We start from the raw sequence: 21,607 nt of genomic DNA, 5'->3' as shown, positions 1-21,607 counted from the left end.
TAATGATGATAATAATAACGTGCCGCTGATAATATTGATTATTATTGATGATGCGTGTTTGATGTTGCAGCAGGTTGATCAGCTGCAGATCCGTCAAACTGCCGGCACCCAGGCCGGAAACCAGCCGGCCTTCACAATAAGAGCACAGCACACAGTTCGAGCGGACGGACCGGTGAGAGCAGGGCGGTGATAGTGACGTGATGTGTGTATGAAGTGAAGCTATGTGTGATTCACTCTTTATATTCATGTTTCATCGTGTTGTTACATCCTCCTGCTGGATGCAGACGCCTTTATTGTGGAGCTTCCGGTGTGGTGCCGGTGCGGCGCTGCGTGTTGACGCAGCGGGTGGCAGCTGGTGCGTCAGGAGGAGACGGAGATGCCATAACAGCAGCAGCATCACCGACAATCCGTCCGACCGGGAGAGATCTGGTTCTGTATCCGCTCTCAGCCGCTCCCTGCCGGCCTGTCGCTCTGTGGACCTCCGGTACCGACTCCGCTCCCTCCGGGACGCCTCTCATGCTCTGTCCGCCCCGCAGCGCGTCGGTCCGGGCTTTAATCTGCGGAGAGAAGCGGCGGCAGCATCTGGAGCGGAGGTAAGAGCTGCAGGAGGAGGAGGAGGAGGAGGAGGAGGAGGAGGACAGGGCGTGGAGGAGGGGACCTGTCTGTCTGTCTGTCTGTCTGTCTGTCCTCCGGTCTCTCTCTCTCTCTCTCTCTCCGTCCCCGGCTCCTCTCTGGCTGCAGGCCGGAGCGGCTCCTCCTGTCCGGCCTGCAGCCGAGGATGAAGCGCTGAGGCCCGGCGGGATGTTTCTGACGAGCCGCTCCGGCTCATCCAGAGAGAGAGAGTGTGTGTGCGTGTGTGTGTGTGTTGTACCGGGTGTGGCTCGGTTCAGGTAAGCCGGTCAGAACCATGATAGTGATGATGATGGAGAAGATGAAGGTGATGATGGTGGTGGTGATGACGTCACAGAGGTGAACAGGTTGAGCTGTCAGGTGAAAGAGCCGGCAGCATCACACTGGTCACGTGACCAGTGAACCATTATACACTGAATATTATTGATCACTGTTATAAATTAATCTGCAGTGATGTGTGTGTGTGTGTGTGTGTGTGTGCGCGTGTGCGCGTGTCTAGTTTTATCCTCACCTTTATGAGTGCTGATCAATATATTGATATGATCATATATGATGGATTCTGTCTGTTGGGCCTCTATACTGTCAAGCTAGGATGATAGATTCCTTTCAGCTGATCCACAGAGATCAACAGTCTGTTACACTGTAAGAGGAAAACAGGTGAGAGTCCTGAAAACCTCTCAGGTTCACATCAGACATCTTCAGCTGACCCACCTGAGCAGGTGGAACTGGTAGAACAGGTGAGCAATGTGGATCCTCTACAGTGTTCCTCAGACATGTTTATTTTCAACTGTAAAAAGAAGGTCCTTAAACATACATATGTATTTATGCATATATATATATATATATATATATGTGTGTATATATGTATATATATATATATATATATACATATATATATATATATATATATATATATATATATATATATATATATATACATATATATATATGCATTTTTAAAAGCATGAACCTAATTTCGAAGTTGTGACTTTCAAGCAGTTTTCAACACATTGTACTTGTTAGAGTTATAGACAAAGCTAAATGACTGATGAGCACTGTGTGATACTGAAGGAATATTGTTGTGTATATTTCACAGGTATTACAAAGTGGACTACTTGTGCCTAACTGATGATCTGGTACTCTGTGGGCAGAACTAACGCTCATATTTAGTACAGTTTACTTTAAACTGACTTTAATTTGACAAAGTAATACATCAAAAACACAACTAAACTGTAGGAATGTAGCCACATTTGTTCAGATTATATTGTCACAATAAATATTCTAATAAATGTGGTAAAGAAAGACACAACTTTAACTCAGTAGAGTTAACAATACTCTATTGCCACACAATAGTCCATAATAATCCACAATAGGCCTAATATGTGTATGTGTGTTGTTTAGTACACTTCACATTAGAGACATATCAACTGAGGACACAATAAAATAATGTTAGGTTAATGCTGAACAGCAGAGGAGGTCTATGAGGACCAGCAGCTCCACTGGACCAGGATCCAGCAGACACCTGCCTGACAACACACACTCCCTCCCAAATGTACTGCCAACGAACTGGACCTGCTGTAATTCACCAGAACACTTCAGTCAATCAGTCTGATGCTTCACATGTGACATATCCATTTTATTTGAGCCCTTTCCTAAAGCAAACACTTCAGCCAGCTAAAAGTTCATCATTCGAGCGTTTGTCTTCATCTAGTTTCTTCCTGTTTCTGAATGAGATGAATGGGTTCGTTTTGATGCCGTGATTGACCGGCACTCAGTGCAACTCGCCTCACCTCTGCTCGCTTAGCAGTAATAGTCGCCATAGCAACAGTTGGTTGGTTGATTTGTTAATTGGTTGGATGACAGAGTTACACAAACTGTCGTGTTGAAGCAGTGGATCCAGCACTTTTCTTTATGGCTGAAATCAGACAGTTTTTAACCTTTTTGTCAGTTTCTCAGTGAATAATGGATCTTTTTGAAATGAATCATGCATGTTTAGGTATGTGGTATCTGTGAGTGAAAACAATTTGATGTGGATCAGAATCAAAAGATCCAGATCTATTGGATTTAAATCCACTTCCATATAGGGTCTTTTGGGACTTGGCGGAGGTATGCGCTCTACCGATGGCCATCCTAGTTTTACTTATTTTCTTTTATTGTTTACTTTTCATCAAATTAGGTTTCCCATCAGTCATTTGATGAGCTAATGAACCCTCTGTGTCTTGACCCACGCCTGACCTCTCTCTGTCTGTCCTACATTTCCCAGGATGCTCTGGGGTTTCCCAGCAGGCCTGTGAAGATGAGTGTGACATCATGGTTCCTGGTGAGCAGCTCGGGGACTCGACACCGTCTCCCCAAAGAGATGATCTTTGTGGGCCGAGAGGACTGCGAGCTCATGCTGCAGGTGAGATCAAACTGATCATCTGATCGTTTGATTTATTGATCTGAGTCTGATTTATGTTAATCAGCCTGCAGAGCTGTGGAAATATATATACACACATATGTATACATCCAGTATATATATCAGAACCAGAAAAACCAGACATAAAGCTGAGCGTCATCAGCGTAACAGCAGAACCTCACAGCTCCGGGTGACTCGTTGTCTGACGGAGGCGTTGCAGAAACTGAATCAGCTGTCAGCGTTCTGTCGGGCTGCAGACAGCTGGGAGCAGTTTGACATTAAAGGTCTAAAGAGCACAGACCTGTTTGTGGTTCTGCGTCTGCTGGACCGGACCTAAATGTTGTCTGTTGTTTGCTGTGATAGTCCCGCAGTGTGGACAAACAACACGCCGTCATCAACTACAACCCGACCACAGATGAACACCTGGTCAAAGACCTGGGCAGCCTCAACGGGGTGAGACTCAACACACAGTGTTACATCACAAGCTTTAACCAATCAACAGCAAGAGTCAGACTGAACTTGGTTTTTAAAATCAGAATCTAATTGAATGAAACATACATTGAAGATGTTCAGTATATTTATGATGCATTAATAGCGTTTCATCAGTGTTTTTATTCAAGACAAACTGATCAAGTGTTTGTAATTGTTAATCCATAAATACTCACAGAAGTCAAAGTGGAGATGATTGTAACGTTTAGTTCAGATGTTTAATGAACGAACACAGAATATGTGAGAGAAGATTTCTGTCTGTCTGCAGACGTTTGTGAACGACCTGAGGATTCCTGATCAGACCTACATCACCCTGAAACTGTCCGACATCATCCGCTTCGGATATGATATCCTTCAGATGACATCGTCAGTGTGTGTGTGTGTGTGTGTGTGTGTGTGTGTGTGTGTGTGTGTGTGTTTCAGTTTTTGATCTTAACTCTCTCTCCACATTCTCATGTCTACATTCTGGAGAAAAGTCAACACAAAGTCCCAGAGGAGGCTCTGAAGGTCAGTGTGTGTGTGTGTGTGTGTGTGTGAATAGTGTGTGTGTGTGTGTGTGTGTGTGTGTGTGTGAGTGTGTGAACAGTGTGTGTGTGAATAGTGTGTGTGTGTGTGTGTGTGTGTGTGTGAACAGTGTGTGTGTGAATAGTGTGTGTGTGTGTGTGTGTGTGTGTGTGTGAACAGTGTGTGTGTGAACAGTGTGTGAGCAGTGTGTGTGTGAACAGTGTGTGAACAGTGTGTGTGTGAACAGTTTGCGAACAGTGTGTGTGTGAACAGTGTGTTAACAGAGTGTGTGTGTGTGAACAGTGTGTGTGTGAACAGTGTGTGTGTGAACAGTGTGTGAACAGTGTGTGTGTGAACAGTGTGTTAACAGAGTGTGTGTGTGTGAACAGTGTGTGAACAGTGTGTGAACAGTGTGTGAACAGCGTGTGTGTGAACAGTGTGTGAACAGTGTATGAACAGTGTATGAAGAGTGTGTTAACAGTGTGTTAACAGTGTGTGAACAGTGTGTGAACAGTGTGTTAACAGTGTGTGAACAGTGTGTGAACAGTGTGTGAACAGTGTGTGAACAGTGTATGAACAGTGTGTGAACAGTGTGTGAACAGTGTATGAACAGTGTGTGAACAGTGTGTGAACAGTGTGTGAACAGTGTATGAACAGTGTGTGAACAGTGTGTGAACAGTGTGTTAACAGTGTGTTAACAGTGTATGAACAGTGTATGAACAGTGTGTGAACAGTGTGTGAACAGTGTGTTAACAGTGTGTGAACAGTGTATGAACAGTGTATGAAGAGTGTGTTAACAGTGTGTGAACAGTGTATGAACATTGTATGAAGAGTGTGTGAACAGTGTGTGAACAGTGTGTGAACAGTGTGTGAACAGTGTATGAACAGTGTATGAAGAGTGTGTGAACAGTGTGTGAACAGTGTATGAACAGTGTATGAACAGTGTATGAAGAGTGTGTGAACAGTGTGTGAACAGTGTGTGAACAGTGTGTGAACAGTGTATGAACAGTGTATGAAGAGTGTGTGAACAGTGTGTGAACAGTGTATGAACAGTGTATGAACAGTGTATGAAGAGTGTGTGAACAGTGTATGAACAGTGTGTGAACAGTGTATGAAGAGTGTGTTAACAGTGTGTGAACAGTGTATGAACAGTGTGTTAACAGTGTGTGAACAGTGTATGAACAGTGTGTTAACAGTGTGTGAACAGTGTATGAACAGTGTGTTAACAGTGTGTTAACAGTGTGTGAACAGTGTATGAACAGTGTGTGAACAGTGTGTGAACAGTGTATGAACAATGTGTGAACAGTGTGTGAACAGTGTGTTAACAGTGTGTGAACAGTGTGTGAACAATGTGTGAACAGTGTGTGAACAGTGTGTGAACAGTGTATGAACAGTGTGTGAACAGTGTGTGAACAGTGTATGAACAGTGTGTGAACAGTGTGTGAACAGTGTGTGAACAGTGTGTGAACAATGTGTGAACAGTGTGTGAACAGTGTGTGAACAGTGTGTTAACAGTGTGTTAACAGTGTATGAACAGTGTGTGAACAGTGTGTGAACAGTGTGTGAACAGTGTGTTAACAGTGTATGAAGAATGTGTTAACAGTGTGTGAACAGTGTATGAACAGTGTATGAAGAGTGTGTTAACAGTGTGTGAACAGTGTATGAACAGTGTATGAAGAGTGTGTTAACAGTGTGTGAACAGTGTGTGAACAGTGTATGAACAGTGTGTGAACAGTGTGTGAACAATGTGTGAACAGTGTGTGAACAGTGTGTTAACAGTGTATGAACAGTGTGTGAACAGTGTGTTAACAGTGTGTGAACAGTGTGTTAACAGTGTATGAAGAGTGTGTTAACAGTGTGTGAACAGTGTGTGAACAGTGTATGAACAGTGTGTTAACAGTGTATGAACAGTGTGTGAACAGTGTGTGAACAGTGTATGAACAGTGTGTTAACAGTGTATGAAGAGTGTGTTAACAGTGTGTGAACAGTGTATGAACAGTGTATGAAGAGTGTGTTAACAGTGTGTGAACAGTGTATGAACAGTGTGTGAACAGTGTGTGAACAGTGTGTGAACAGTGTATGAACAGTGTATGAAGAGTGTGTGAACAGTGTGTGAACAGTGTATGAACAGTGTATGAAGAGTGTGTTAACAGTGTGTTAACAGTGTATGAACAGTGTGTTAACAGTGTGTGAACAGTGTGTGAACAGTGTATGAACAGTGTGTGAACAGTGTATAAACAATGTGTGAACAGTGTATGAACAATGTGTGAACAGTGTGTGAACAGTGTATGAACAGTGTGTGAACAGTGTATGAACAGTGTGTGAACAGTGTGTGAACAGTGTATGAACAATGTGTGAACAGTGTGTGAACAGTGTATGAACAGTGTGTGAACAGTGTGTGAACAGTGTATGAACAATGTGTGAACAGTGTGTGAACAGTGTGTGAACAGTGTGTGAAGAGTGTGTGAACAGTGTATGAACAGTGTATGAACAGTGTATGAAGAGTGTGTTAACAGTGTATGAACAGTGTATGAACAGTGTGTGAACAGTGTATGAACAGTGTATGAACAGTGTGTTAACAGTGTGTTAACAGTGTATGAACAGTGTGTGAACAGTGTGTTAACAGTGTGTTAACAGTGTATGAACAGTGTGTGAACAGTGTATGAACAGTGTATGAACAGTGTGTTAACAGTGTGTTAACAGTGTATGAACAGTGTGTGAACAGTGTGTGAACAGTGTGTGAACAATGTGTGAACAGTGTGTGAACAGTGTGTGAACAGTGTGTGAACAGTGTATGAACAGTGTATGAAGAGTGTGTTAACAGTGTGTTAACAGTGTATGAAGAGTGTGTGAACAGTGTATGAACAGTGTATGAACAGTGTGTTAACAGTGTGTTAACAGTGTATGAACAGTGTGTGAACAGTGTATGAACAGTGTATGAACAGTGTGTTAACAGTGTGTTAACAGTGTATGAACAGTGTGTGAACAGTGTGTGAACAGTGTGTGAACAATGTGTGAACAGTGTGTGAACAGTGTGTGAACAGTGTGTGAACAGTGTATGAACAATGTGTGAACAGTGTGTGAACAGTGTGTGAACAGTGTATGAACAATGTGTGAACAGTGTATGAACAATGTGTGAACAGTGTGTGAACAGTGTGTGAACAGTGTATGAACAGTGTGTGAACAGTGCCTCCTGTGTTTCAGCATGAGAAGTACAGCAGTCAGCTGCAGATGAGTCTGAAAGCTGCAGAGGGGAAGAAGACGGAACTGGAAGATCGAACGAGAGCCGACAAAACACCGAGTACCAAAACACAAGGTACAGATAATACTGCAGATACTACTACAGATAATACTGCCGATAATACTACAGATACTACTGCAGATACTACTACAGATACTACTACAGATAATACTGCAGATAATACTACAGATAATACTGCAGATAATACTACAGATACTACTGCAGATACTACTACAGATACTACTACAGATAATACTGCAGATAATACTACAGATACTACTGCAGATACTACTACAGATAATACTGCAGATAATACTGCAGATAATTCTGCAGATACTACTGCAGATAATACTGCAGATAATACTGCAGATAATACTACAGATAATACTGCAGATAATACTGCAGATAATACTGTAAACAACCCACTCTAAACTGAACGCAGTACAGAGTACATATCTAAATAAAAACATGGTCATTTCTTTTATTGTGAAAGGCTGATGTTTCCCTGTGCTGTGACATCACATATTAACAGTGTGATGTCATGAGGGTTTAAATGTTGCGACAAACTGCTGATTCTGAGCATTTCAGTTTTTGATGATGGCACAGTTTTTATAATCTGTTGCTGCAGTCTCATGCTGAACATGCTGAATAAATCACAGTGAGCGGATCTCCAGGAGGAGCTGGGCTGGAGTTCAGTCCAGTGGTCCACTACCTCGAGGTCGGCTCCACTAAAGGGTCCAATTCTTAGCAACGACCCATCTGAAACATGCCGAGGCTCAGCTGTTAATAAAGAGTGAGAATGTGTTTCAGAGGCTCCGGGGAGTCGGCCCACTCCTCTGTACGGGCAGCCCTCCTGGTGGGGAGAAGAGGATTATGGGAGTAAAGTTCACAGCAGTGATGAAGCTCACGCAGGTAAGAAATAGATCTTATAATGTAATATAGACACATTTAACGTTCAGCTGAAAACCAGTCAGCATGTTTGAAATCTGCACTTCTGTTTTATTTAATGAATGACAATGAAGTTCATAGCCATTATTAATAAATGATGTGTTGATCTCACCTTGTTTATCATTTATCATTCATTCCAAATGACATATAATGAAAATATAAAAAAAGGAAACAAGTCAAAAACTTTGAAGGCAGACTGTAAAACAAATCGTTTTTTAAAAAGTGTGTTATATAATTATTATAAAATGTTTGTTTGTTTTCAATGTTTTTCATCAGAAGTCCAGAGAGATTCTTCGTCTGTGGAACCGGACTTCTCTGGATCTCTGTCGGACTCACAGCAGAAGACCATCTTCCCTTCGTACCACCGTGAACCGAGCTACTTCGAGATCCCCACCAAGGACTTCCAGCACCTGAAAACCTTGGGGGCGGAGCTTCATGAGATCCCCACCAAGGACACAGACACGCCCCTGGCCCCGCCCTCTCCTCCAACCCCAACCCCACCGGTTGTTCAGAGCCACGCCTCCTTCACCATCGAGTTCGATGACTGCATGCCCGGAAAGATCAAGATCAAAGACCACGTCACCAAATTCTCCACCCGCCAGAGGAAGCAGCAGGCTCCGCCCACCAAGGCCTCCATCACAGCCACGCCCGCTGAGGTGATGTCAGCAGAGAGCAAGGTGGCTGATTGGCTGGTGCACAGTGATGTTAGCATGATGAGAAGACGTCCAACATGTGAAGATGTTTACAGCACAAAGAGCGACCTCGCCATTAACATCAAGACCCTGAAAGGTCAGAGGCCACCAGAGCATCAGACCGCTGCTTTCATGTCTGACTGTTACTCAACATACATCCAGTTTACTGATTGATCGATTACATTGATTTCCTTCCTTTCAGGCAGCTGCTGGTTTAGTAGAGACTTCAAACCAACTGCTGAGAGATAATCCACATAATAATCTCCCTGTAGTGTGATCTCTACACAGTGTTGCTTAATAGTGTCAATAATGATGGTGTCGGTCCGAATCTTTGGTTCTTAGTGACATTTTAAACCCTCCTGACCAGATATCAATTTCAGTTACTGTGATCATGCATGATTGGTTTTGTTTACCTACAATCCACCTGTCCTTAAAAAATATCTAAACCTTCTGGTCAGATTTCCGGGACCCTTCCTCGAGCACCACCCTCAGGACAAACTGTACATGTTGAGCTCCACCTCTGGTGAGACTTGTAATGAACAGTGCAGCCTCTCGGGGTGCTAGCTGGACTTTACACTGTTGGTCTATCTGATATCACCTTGTTGGTTTTGTTCCTACAGCATCATATTTAATGTTGCTCCAGGACCCTCAATGCAAGTTCACATCCGGAGTGAGCTGTCGTGGCTGAATGGGTTTAGTTCAGGAGCTTCATCCAGGAGGCTGGGGTTCATTTCTCACTGAGAACAAACTGTTTAGTTCAACAATACTTGGTTAGGTTTAGAAAAAATCTTTCACAACATTTAACTGGTGATAAATGTGCAAACTTCAGATCAGATCCTGCTGATGATGTTCTCCGTAGGATGTCGGTGTTATCCATGGTTTTGTTAAGGTTGCACCACTGTGGCTGTGCAGCGTGTTTTATTGGTGACTGATGCATTTTATGTTCAGTCAGCTTCAGCTTTGATCTTGTTTGTTAGTGAACGTGAGCGCAGGCGCTAATGGATGACGACCAAACCCCGGTTGAGTATGGTCCAAACAGGTCCATGTGTTTAATGTTCATTCTTTTGAACTTATAAATGATTATGTTGACTGCTTGCGAGAGCTGAAATCTGGTCAGAGCTTCAGTCTGACTGTTGATTAACAACACTTTACTTCTCAGGGACTTATCTGATGAGTCTAACAGAGGTTTGTTGTTGTTGTTGTTGTCAGGTCACCATCATGAGGACGGAACCCAGAGTGACTCAGAGGATCCAGTTCTCAAAGGACGGAGGAGTAAATCCCACCACTCTGTCCAGTCTCACCACTCCATCCAATCAGAGCAGTCAGAGGTTTCAGCTCAGTCTGTCCACTGTCAGCCTGCTGTGACACAGACGCTCCAGCAGCCTCTGCAGCACTCTCCACCCAGACCAGCTCCACCCTCACCTGTGGCCCCAGAGCAGCCCCTGTCCCAGAGTCCTCCTCACACTCAGTCCCCCACCACAGAAACGCCCAAGCAGGGCCAACCTGAGCACCTCACCCAGCAGGCCTTTATCATCGAGTTCTTTGATGACAACCCGCGCAAAAAGCGCTCGCAGTCCTTCACGCACAACCCCGCCCACACTGACTCATACTCCACCCTGAGGGCCAAGCTGGAGCGCCGGAAAGGCGGCGAGAGGCCTGCGTCCGTGCATGGCCACATCCCTCCCACCCAGCAGGTGACAGTTCCTCTAAAGGGTCAGGGCCACGGCGGCCCACAGAGGTCAAGCTCTCTGAAGAGGGAGAAGACAGAGGGGGAGGCAGCCTCCTCGGCCTCGTCCTCCCGCTCCTCCTCGGGTATCATTATCAGACCCTTCGGCAGCGTTGGGAAGAAGTCAAAGCTCGCCCAGGAGTTCGCTGCTGAGTTCCTAAAGGATTCTAGTCAACAGGATTCCCCCCCAATGAGGGACAAGACATCCCCTCCCCCGATGTCTGCACCGCCTGTGATGGTGTCGCCTCCTCATGCACAAATCCCCTCCCCCCAAGAACCTGCTGCACCTTCCTCAATCTCCTACCCCTCCTCCCCCTTACAGCATCCAGCAGTCTCAAAGTCCTCAATCCCCACCAGTGCAGTAGGCCAGAGCGCCTCTCCAGTCCACTCCTCTGGGCCTGCCATGTCCCCAATGATGCCCCTTAGCATCCGTGCTGCGGACCCCAAATGTTCCCAAAGGGTGATGAAGAATGAGGAGGACGACAGCCTGAGTGATGCCGGGACCTACACCATCGAGACGGAGTCGCAGGACAAAGAGGTGGAGGAGGCTCGCAACATGATCGACCAGGTGAACTCACAGTAAAGTATGACCCTGAGTGGTGGTGAGCACAGATTGTTCTGTGACGCAGCGTTTCTCATATGAAGAAATCCCTTTAGAGTTCAGATCAATGGTGGGCAGAGAGAATCTTAACTTTTTGTAAGACTCACTGAAAAATGTACTTTCTCGGTGACACAGTTACCGTGTTTTTCAGTTTGAATGTTCGACAGAACTATTTTCATGTGAGATGCGTTTAAATAAATAGGAGCTGTGTCTCAATTAGGGGGCCACGTCCTTTGAAGGATGCCATGAAGGCTAAACAAAGCTCTAATGAATGCGACAGTCTGATGTACAGGGACCTTACCGTCACAAAGCCTTACTCCTGTCGCCTAGCAACATTGACAGTATTGGGATCCCATGTTATTGTTATTAATTGTATTGTTAGGTATTCAAGTGATTTCAAACCTCTTACTCACATTTAACATTGTATTCAGCTGCTGTTTTCACTCCATATGTCCACCATATTTTTCTTTTGAAAAAGTAATCCAACCACTACCAGCACACAATGAATCTTGAGATATGGTAGGTTGGTTCCTTCACAGCACAGGAAAGGAAAGCCTTCTTCAACTGTCACAGGATGCGGCCCGGAATTGAGATACAGTGTGTTTAATCCCTCCCGGGATGCATGAAACCTCTTGTCCTTCTTGCTCCTTCTTGTTGCCCTGATCATGCCCCCCTCCTCATGCATGCCCTGTGCTCCGACAGGTGTTCGGAGTCCTCGACTCTCCAGAGTACAGTGGTGTGAACACAGGAGTGTATAGACCTGTGATAAATGATGGCAAGGATGAGCAAGCTAACCTGCCTAGCGATGGTAGCACAGTGGACCCGTTGCATGGCTTTATCCCAGCTGCTATCAGCGGCCCCCCAACAGGCCCTATACAGGTAAAACCACCCGAGAACTTAACCAGAACAGGTGAAAACACCTGTAGCATGTTCTGATCCCAGTGCATGCAGACTGATGTCGTTACTCCCCGAGTTTCTGCTGTTACATCTTACATATGGTCCCACACTTCTGCTGTTGTTCTAATGTTGTCCATTTTGTTGTTTTGTTGTCCAGGTTCCACCTGCCCATGCAGCAGGTCTGGAAGGACCCAAATGGGTTTCCCGTTGGGCCAGTCTGGCAGACAGCTATGCTGAGCCCGGTTCCACGCCACCTCAAGGGGAATGTCTGGAAGGTAACATTACGATCTGTCTTTGTATTCTGTTATTTTCTATTGTTGGCAGTCAGCTTTTTATTAAACATGCTGGGTATTTACACCTGAGATTAAAACCTTTTTCAGTGGGATCAGACCACCTGATACAGACTGGTTAAATCCAACACATTCTGATTTCAGTTGTTCTACATTAACATGTTTCCTGAAAGAGATGAAACACTCCGGTCATATCAGGAGACTAACGTCCGCTATAAAAGGTATTTCAGAAAAGCTGTCTCTCCTCACCACAGTCTGATATTGACTCTGAAAAAGGTTTGGAAATATTAAAACATGGAAAATTATCTCGTGTTTTGAGGAGTAAATTTTGCAGCATATTGTTGAGGACTGAATCTTAAAACATCTGTTTTAGAGGATAGAATACAAGTGAAGTAATGTACATTTGTATGAAATCTTGAGCTTGTTTAATTGTTTTCGTAGATTTGCACTTAATGAGCCGGTCGATGGGAAACTACAGCTACGATAACTCTGAGTCAGAGTCCAGCCACAGCTCCAGGACAAGAAGGTTGCTGCCCCAGGTGCCTCCAGAAAGGCTGGATAGTCTTCCCCCGAGTATCCTGATACGCCATGAACCTTACCAGGAGCCTCTAGACAGAGTTTCCACTCATCCCCGCCCACAGGACTCCAGCCAGTGCTTGTCTGTTCAGGATGATGTGGATCCAGACAGTCTCAGTGATGCTAGCCGCTCAGATGATGGACCTGTTCTGGAGAAAACAAAGAAGAATCAGGCCAGAACTGGATCTGTGTCTACAGGGGGCACTGGTCCTCAGTTCAAGGGTCCAGAGAAAGTGTCTCCCTCCGCTAAATCCACCTCTTTCTACATTGGTTCTGAAGACAGTCCAGGCAAACCAGACCCAGCCCGCAGCCCGTTACAGTCTGAAAGGACAAGAGACCCCCCAGCTAAAACTCCTCCAACCACAGTCCTGATCCGACACCTGAGTGGACATGAACCCCGCAGAACAGGTGTTAAACCGAACAGCTCTGCTCCAAACCTCCAAACACAGGACAAAGACTCTGTCCCCACTAAAGACAGCTGCATGTCAGCCATCGTCCGGCAGGAGAGCTTCACCAAAGACCGCCCCAGCGACACTGTCCAGATGAAGAAGCTTCCCCACATCTCTAGCCACCCGTCCATTAGAGACCTGGAGCAGAGGAGGGAGAACTTCCAGGAGACGCAGTCCTTCCTCCAGGAGGGAGAGGGAGCTTTGTCCTCTCTGGACATCAAGTTCCCCTCGTCTGGCTCCGGTCGTAGTTCAAAGAAAGGAGGCTCCTCCACCCACATGGATGACTCCTTCTCTGGTGAATCGGACGTGGACACAGCGAGCACCGTGAGCCAGGTAAGCAGCAAAAACATTCCAGTCAGCTCTGCCTCTAAAAAGCGTCCCGCCATCAGCAGCCTACAGAAGGAGAAGTCCTCCTCTAGCCCATCCATCCAAGAGAAGGGACGGCAAACCACTGCCCGCGAGCGGCTTTCTGAAAAGCGCAGAAACCAAGTGACATCAGATTCGTCAAGCAAGGCAGAAGCAGCAAAGCGCTTCCAGATGCGCCGCAGTGCAGGCAACCGTGGATCCCTGGATCTGTCAGAGGGTCAGCAGGGTTCTGGTCCTCACTGGACTGAAACAACATCATCTGACCATGAAATCTCTCGTCCGTCCAGCCGTAGCAAGAAACTCATCGCCCCTCTTCAGAAAGAAGACAACGGAAAGACACCAAAGACATCAGCGCAGCAGGTTCTGACAAGGTCCAACAGCCTCTCAGCACCACGACCAACTCGGGCATCAATGCTTCGTCGAGCACGTCTGGGCGAGGCCTCAGATAATGAAGGTGCTGAGACTGATCGGGGCTCCCAGAATTCAGACCACATCATTGCTCCAACCAAAGTGTCCGCAGAGGGGAAGAAGCTGTCCAGGCTGGACATCTTAGCGATGCCGAGGAAGAGAACTGGCTCCTTCACAGCTCCCAGCGATAACGAAACGTCCTCCACTGGCCGCTCGGGAATCTCAAACAGGAACTCTGAGTCTGCCGCCACCAGGAAGACATCTGTGGGTGACGCCCGCCAGGCAGTGAGCAAAGGGGGTGGAACCATGGGTAAGCAGCCACTGACCCGCACCCGGTCCAGTGGAGCCAAGTACCCGAGCACAGGTGAGTCCTGGATAAATCCGTGTTTAAAATGTAGACTTAAATTCTCATACAGGGTCTTTCCTCAGTAGCCGTTTTTACACAGCGACGCTGCATCATCTCTGCAGCGTTGGTTCGCCAATTCTCCGACGGTGGCGGTACACGTCATGGTGATGACGTCAGTGTGTTTTCAAGGTGTTTCCCAGGTGTCCTCCTGTCAATCTAAACCTGTTGACAGTTTATAATCATATAGATGCTGTTATAATGTGTAGTGATTGAGATCCTGACCCACCAAACATCCTGGAAAGTGACAAAGTTACGTTTTCCACACTTAATTACATAATTACATAATCGCCATCAGTAAACAGGTCACTATCTGACTCACTTGCGGGGACGGAGGCTGTTTTCAGGGGGAAAGTTCACCGAAGTCTCGGTCCAGAGGACTGATGATTTATCTTCATTACAAAAAGTTTTTTTGCTGGTGACAGACGCTGTTTTTCGGGCAAAAATTTGACGAAGAGTTGGTAGGACAGGAGGACAGACAGGAGGACAGACAGGAGGACAGACAGGAGGACAGACGCTTCTCCACGTACAGCTGTGGTATTTTTTTCCTCATATAAGCTGTCAAAGACAGTTACAGTTACTACGTTACTGTTGTTTGGTCATGTAAAGTTGCTTTGTGGGAAATTTCTCTGTATTAAGCTGAGCCAGTTATCGCAAACGGCAGGTTTCACACTATTGCTGATAACAAGTGTTCAACACAACATGAGATTGATTTAGACCAGGTTCTGTTTCCGTGTTCAGTCTGTTCACTGCAGATCAGGTCTCTGTGAGTCTGCTGCTGTTACCATGGAAACACATCCACATCCTGAAACGTGGCCAGTCACGAGCCTCAGCAGCCGTTTCTATGGGGATGCCTGGAGCGGCTCTCTGATTGGTTGTTTCTGGTAGCAGTGCTCTCTGGGACTTTTTAGACCCAAATGTCTGATTGTTTGTTGTATTGCAGTTTTTATTTTTCCGTCACAATGATTCCAAATGAACATATCTGCAGCTTCGCGTCGCAGACAGAAGGGCTCCGACTTCTCTTCATCCTCGGAGGAAGATTACGAGATGACCACCGGGACCTCCAAAGCCAAGCGATCCTCTCATCCCTCCGCCTCCGCCCAGACGCCACGTGGCCACCGCACAGCTGCTGCCAGATCCAAGTCTGTTTCCCTGGAGACGGAGGAGGACGAGGACCAGAATGAGGTCGACCCCTACCAGAACTGGTCCACGCACAGCGCCGAGATCGCCAAGTATAAGACCAATGAAATCTCCAGTTTTTTCAGATCAGAACTCAGATCAGTGCTTGTTGTTTCTCACAGTGTCAAACCTTCATGTCCACCTGCTGTTTGTTTCCAGGCTCAGTCAGGACCTCGCCAAAGATCTCGCCATCTTGGCGAAGGAGATCCACGATGTTGCCGGGGACGGAGACTCCCCGAGCTCGGGCATGGGCGCCACCACCTCCCCCAGCTCGCTGCCCAACACGCCGGCCTCCACCATCTCTGCCAGGGAGGAGGTGGGCACACACACACACACACACACACACACACACACACACACACACAGCTGTTAAAACTGGGAACACACAGATTTATAACACAGGTGATTACAGACAGTGAGAGCTGTGACACAGACAGGTGCTGCGGAGGGTTGAGGGTTTGAATCCCTCCGTGTTTCACAGCGTGTCAGTCTGAGACTGTCTGTGTGTTCCCAGTTGGTTAATAAACCAGATCCTCTGTTGAAGTCTGTCTCCATGATGATGCTCAGTTTGAAACACCAATGTGTTCCAGGACCAGAACCAGAACCCGTCCTGTTGGGTTTCAGGTTTCATGTTGATTGACAGGCGCTTCATCATGCTGATTCTCATGACTCATCTCTCTGTTCTGCTGCACAGGCGCCATCTTATCCATACTTACGTGGAGCTCGACCATCTCAGGTGTCTCTCCGACTCATCACTCCTCCTGCCCTGTGATTGGTTCCCCTCCTCCACCTTCCTGCCCCTCCATCACTGATCCTAACACCTCCCTCTCACCAGTGTTGGATTGTTCTCAAGCACATTTTTTATTTTGGTGATCTGTCTGATCGAGAGGTCCGATATCAAAGGTTATTAACGACAAAACTACGAGTCGCCACAAAACAAATCCGGACAGGTGTTCAGTCTGCAGGGTCACAGACGGACAGGTGTTCAGTCTGCAGGGTCACAGACGGACAGGTGTTCAGTCTGCAGGGTCACAGACGGACAGGTGTTCAGTCTGCAGGGTCACAGACGGACAGGTGTTCAGTCTGCAGGGTCACAGACAGACAGGTGTTCAGTCTGCAGGGTCACAGACGGACAGGTGTTCAGTCTGCAGGGTCACAGACGGACAGGTGTTCAGTCTGCAGGGTCACAGACGGACAGGTGTTCAGTCTGCAGGGTCACAGACGGACAGGTGTTCAGTCTGCAGGGTCACAGACGGACAGGTGTTCAGTCTGCAGGGTCACAGACGGACAGGTGTTCAGTCTGCAGGGTCACAGACAGACAGGTGTTCAGTCAGACAGGTAACAGATCAACAGCTCAGATGATATTCAACCGTCAGTGATTCAACAGGAAACTGCAGAAGAGACAAATTGAGTTTATTCAGTTCAGCTTCTCTGATCTGTCCAGAGATCTTTTATAGATTTTAACAAATCAATAAAAGATCTCTGGAGGGGAAAATAACCCACCTGTGGGCTGCCGTCAGGTTCAGGTGAGCCACCTGTCGTCTCTCCTCTCTGTTGGGCTGGAGAACAAACAGCTGATCTGATTTGATGATGAAAACTGAAAAATCATTGATTTTTGAATTCTGAGGAGAACTGGACTCTTCCTTATCAAACCCAGCTGACAGGTGCAGGAGAAGGTTCTGGATGCGTCTGTTGGTGTCGACTTGTGAATGAGACAGTCGACTTTCTCTCTCCAGAACCACCTCCATCCTGTTGACCCACCTCTCCCCGACTGAACAGCTGTACTGACTCCACCCAGACTCTGTTCTGCTGAACCCTGATTGACAGTACCAGACAATAATAAGACCGGATGGTTCTACCTGTCAGCCAATCAGAAAGCAGTATTTATGTGTGGATGGTCCAACATCCTGTATTTGATCAGCTCTGTGCTGAACTAAAACGGTTCTGTAGAATCCGGCCCGGCTTTATCTTCATTCCTCTTCCTGCTCATGTTTTGTGTTGCTCACTAGTTCTGCCGTTGATAATCTTCCACTCGCACCATGAATGAACTGGCTGTACTGGTTTTGGACAGTTCATGGCGCTGTAGCTGGACCCGTCGGGTCCGTGTGCACCCTCCCTGTTAACACGCTGTATCCCAGCAGTACTAAAATTCACTGCATACACTGTTGCCCTCCACCATCGCAGCTGCATGTTGACTTGGTGCATGCGTTGACGGAGCGGCGCCGTCAGCGGCCCGCTGCTCGCTGGTTTGATGACACGTTCTCAGTGGTTGGATCCTCTACTCTCTTTCCAGCTGGTCCAACATATCCCTGAGGCCAGTTTAAACTACCAGAAGGTTCCACCAGGTTCTGCAGCCGTCTCGGACCTGGACGCAAACATGAATGAGCCGGAGCCCGGTTCAAAGCAACGCCGTCCGTGGAACCGCGAAGAGGTCACTGTCTAAACCCCCTGAGGCTACGTTCACACTGCAGCTCAGTGTGTTGTCTTACTGGTCAACGTCGTCATGATGATTAGTTCAGAAACATTCACAAACCCAAAGTTAAACTTCAGTCTCAGCCAGAAACAACTGAAAGAATTTGACTGTAAACGGTCAAAGTTTGATTTTATTACTTTGACATTTCAACGATCCAGTCGATCTCGCCAGAACTACGAGTTCATCACTATAAATATTCATGACACAACTGAATTAATAGATTCATGTGACGTTCTGTAGAACATGAGTTAGGACCAGCTGAGTGTTGACGTCCGTAGGAACTCTAGTGAGTCGCTGTGAGGACGTTTAATGTCCCCGACAGCCTCTGTAGTCTCATTCAGACACTCATTAGCAACCGCTAACTGTTTTTAACACATGAAGAGCTTCAGGATTAAACTGTGGGACATTTAATGATGAATAAAACCTGTATTCTGTTCAGTGGGTGGAACCGCACACCTTATTTCAGACAGTACAGCCCCACTGTGAGGGAGCAGGAACACGAGTCAGGCTGCAGCGTGAACATATCCTCCACTCAACACTGCAGCAGCTGCAGTTAGTTTTGGTGTGCTGGGAAATCAGGATGTTAGCTGCTGATCATGTCAGACTGAAGTCCGTCTCAGACTCTCTGCTCTGACTTCTTCTTTGTCTCCACTCGGCTCTTTCAGGTGATTCTGGACAATCTGATGCTGAATCCAGTGTCTCAGCTGTCTCAGGCCATCCGGGAGAACACGGAGCAGCTGGCAGAGAAAATGAAGTGAGGAAGCTGTTGGTGACTTTTACTGTGACGGGTTGACGTTGACGAGCCTATCACACACTTCCTGTGTGCAGAATATCAGGACTGTATCTCGTCAGTCTGGACCTGCAGGGTCATGAAAGATAAAGTGCTCAGATTTCATAGTAAAGTCCAGTTCTTGTGGGGGTCCAGGTCTGTGGCAGGGTCCACTGAAGCTTCAGTGATTCTTTTTGAATCAGTTCAGTTTTGTGGGCAGGTGAAGTCACCTGCTGCTGGTTCTAACTCTGCAGTGTGTCGGTTCTCAGGGTTCTGTTCCAGAACAAGGCCGAGGTCTGGGAGGAGATAGAAGCCAAGATCAACGCTGAGAACGAAGTCCCCATCCTGAAAACCTCCAACAAGGTTCAAACTGTGACATTATTCTCGATAACGCTGCGGGTCTGATGAGAACACAGCTGGAACGTTCTCCTGTGTTCTGTCTCATGTTACAGGAAATTACCTCCATTCTGAAAGAGCTGAGAAGAGTCCAGAGGCAGCTTGAAGGTATTTAAAACTTTATTTCCTCAGTCGGATTAAACAGTAACGTAACAGTTTCGCGTCTCTGTGCTACGCTCAGCTACACGTGACCTGGACTTGTCCTTGAGATGTTTTAACCTGATCTTCCTGTTCATGTAACTGTTGTCAGCGCTGGTCCATAACTGATGATCAGATCCAGGACCGGGTCTAGTTCGGCCTGTCGGGGTCATGACTGTCTTCTTCTTGTTGCCGTAGTTATAAACACCATCGTGGAGCCCGGCGGGAGCGTCCAGCCTGCCGCCGTGGGGACGTCGTCTGTCGGTCAGACTCGACCGTCCTCGAGGGAGAAGAAACCCGCCACCAAACCCCGCGGCGCCCCCCCGACCTCCAACGCCAATGAAAGCACCAAAAGACCACCTCGTGGACCCGACGGGGCCCACTACATGGCCTGAACAGGCCACCGTAGCACCTCTGGGTAGTATCTGTGTATCCACATCACCTGCAGCCGATGATCAGAGAGCCTGATGATTACGGGTTGTAGCGCCCAGACGTGCTTCTCCTGCAGAAATGTTGTTAGATCAGCTGAGCAGCTGTCAGGAGACGTCCCTCCGCACTGAGGTCCACTCCACTGTGTCAATAGACTGAACAGAACCAGGTTTGTCCAGCAGAACTTCTGTCTGACACAGCTGAGTGAGTTATTGGTGGTTCAGCGGAGTCGATTCTAAAGAGTCCCAGAGACAAAGACTAGATTGGTCTTCATTCACAGGACTCTCTGGTCCTCACTGTCCCTCAGTTCATTGCTCAGCAGTCACATAATGCTGTTTCCCTGTTTCAGCCGACTGCAGCTAGCGAGCTAACCGTTACCTTGACAGCTAGCAAGTCACACTGGCTGCAGACTGAGCAGGAGGTCCCAAGGTTTTCCAGGCCTGAGCCGAGGGGCCAGACTGAGAGTAGTTTAAAAACCATCATGAATTGAGTCTTTGAGTTGCAGTGATCTTGCCCCGACCAAGACCACCAGGACCTCCTCCTGGACCCGGTCCTTGTTCTGCGGGCGTTAAATCCTCCATCAGTCAGTACTTCTCCTCAGTGTTGATTTGCTATGAAACGCTCCTCAGTTTTCCTTCAACATCTGCAGTCAGACGAGTCCTCAGGCTTCACACTGCTAATGAGGGGTCGGGACTCAGCTGTGGTTTGGTTCTCCTGCCACCAGGAACTTTGTGGTGAATCTCCTGTAAAAGGAAGGAGACGCAGAAGTATTCTATCACTTCTACACCTCGCATGGTTCAGAGATTCTGCTCCTGTAGAGACGAGACGAGCTGCAGAAACATTCAGCAGCCGCTGATCTGAACCGTGAGGTTGTTTGTCTGCCGGCGGTGTGGATACACTCAAACTGCCCAAACAAACGTGTCATTTGTACCCAGTGATTCAGTCGGTGAGAACAAATGCATTCTGAGTGAAACAATATAAACATGTAGAGCTGCTTCTACATCGCACAAGCTGAACAAAATGTAGTCGAAGCAGCTGCTCGCGCCGCAGTAGATGATGTTTATCCATCAACTTTGTGCTTTGATAATCTGTTGTTGCGTTTGAACAGATGATAGATCGTGTTTCTGTCTGTATTTATGAAGAGGAAGTCGTCCCGTTCAAAGGTCCTGTGCTGCTGCCATGCTCCGGCCTTACAGACAGGAAGAAGCCGTCTGAAGCCGTCAAAGTAAAAACAGATGTGATGTTATATTTACTGAATGTCTGTTGCCATCTCGCTGTGATTGTGCGATTACTGTGAACAAGTTGAATGTTTGTGAGTGCTGAATGTCAGAGTTTAAATGTCTGATGGAACGTGAGACGTCCTGCTGGTCCTTGAACACATCGTCTCTCTGATTCATAATGAATGAACCCAACACACCGACAGTCCGACACATCTCTGATCGGACCAGGACGTCCGGTCCACATTCGGACGTGCAGAATCGGAGCTTGACGTCGGTTAATGTCCTGAGAATCGACTTCTTCGTTCTCTAAAGAAAGGTGGAGACATCTTCTTGTATTTGTGACTCAACATCTCAGATTAACCTCATGAAGATTTATTTTGTCCTG

The 21,607-nt window shown here is 46.9% G+C and overlaps 1 protein-coding gene across 6 annotated transcripts; it reads left to right on the top strand.

The window, feature by feature from the left end:
- Positions 1-255: 255 nt before the first annotated feature.
- Positions 256-21,177, top strand: cep170bb (centrosomal protein 170Bb). 6 transcript variants are annotated; one of them, XM_030404299.1, is made up of 20 exons: positions 258-593; positions 2,894-3,031; positions 3,392-3,481; positions 3,786-3,864; positions 3,966-4,024; positions 7,226-7,337; positions 8,073-8,174; positions 8,487-8,999; positions 10,112-11,196; positions 11,932-12,108; positions 12,284-12,401; positions 12,858-14,579; positions 15,607-15,850; positions 15,957-16,113; positions 16,492-16,533; positions 18,091-18,228; positions 18,936-19,024; positions 19,309-19,402; positions 19,492-19,543; positions 19,772-21,177. In XM_030404299.1, the coding sequence occupies exons 1-20, from the start codon at positions 279-281 to the stop codon at positions 19,966-19,968; spliced, it is 5,523 nt and encodes a 1,840-aa protein (XP_030260159.1). In that variant the 5' UTR covers positions 258-278; the 3' UTR covers positions 19,969-21,177. The 6 variants fall into 6 exon arrangements, 5 of the variants coding, with proteins under 5 accessions (XP_030260162.1, XP_030260159.1, XP_030260160.1 ...); XM_030404302.1 differs by lacking the exon at positions 11,932-12,108 and having other exon boundaries at positions 256-593; XM_030404300.1 differs by lacking the exon at positions 16,492-16,533 and having other exon boundaries at positions 260-593.
- Positions 21,178-21,607: the final 430 nt, after the last annotated feature.

The sequence above is a fragment of the Sparus aurata genome, chromosome 22 (genome assembly GCF_900880675.1).
Source record: "Sparus aurata chromosome 22, fSpaAur1.1, whole genome shotgun sequence".
Classification (NCBI taxonomy): Eukaryota; Metazoa; Chordata; class Actinopteri; order Spariformes; family Sparidae; genus Sparus; species Sparus aurata.
This window is presented reverse-complemented; position numbering and strand designations above follow the sequence as displayed.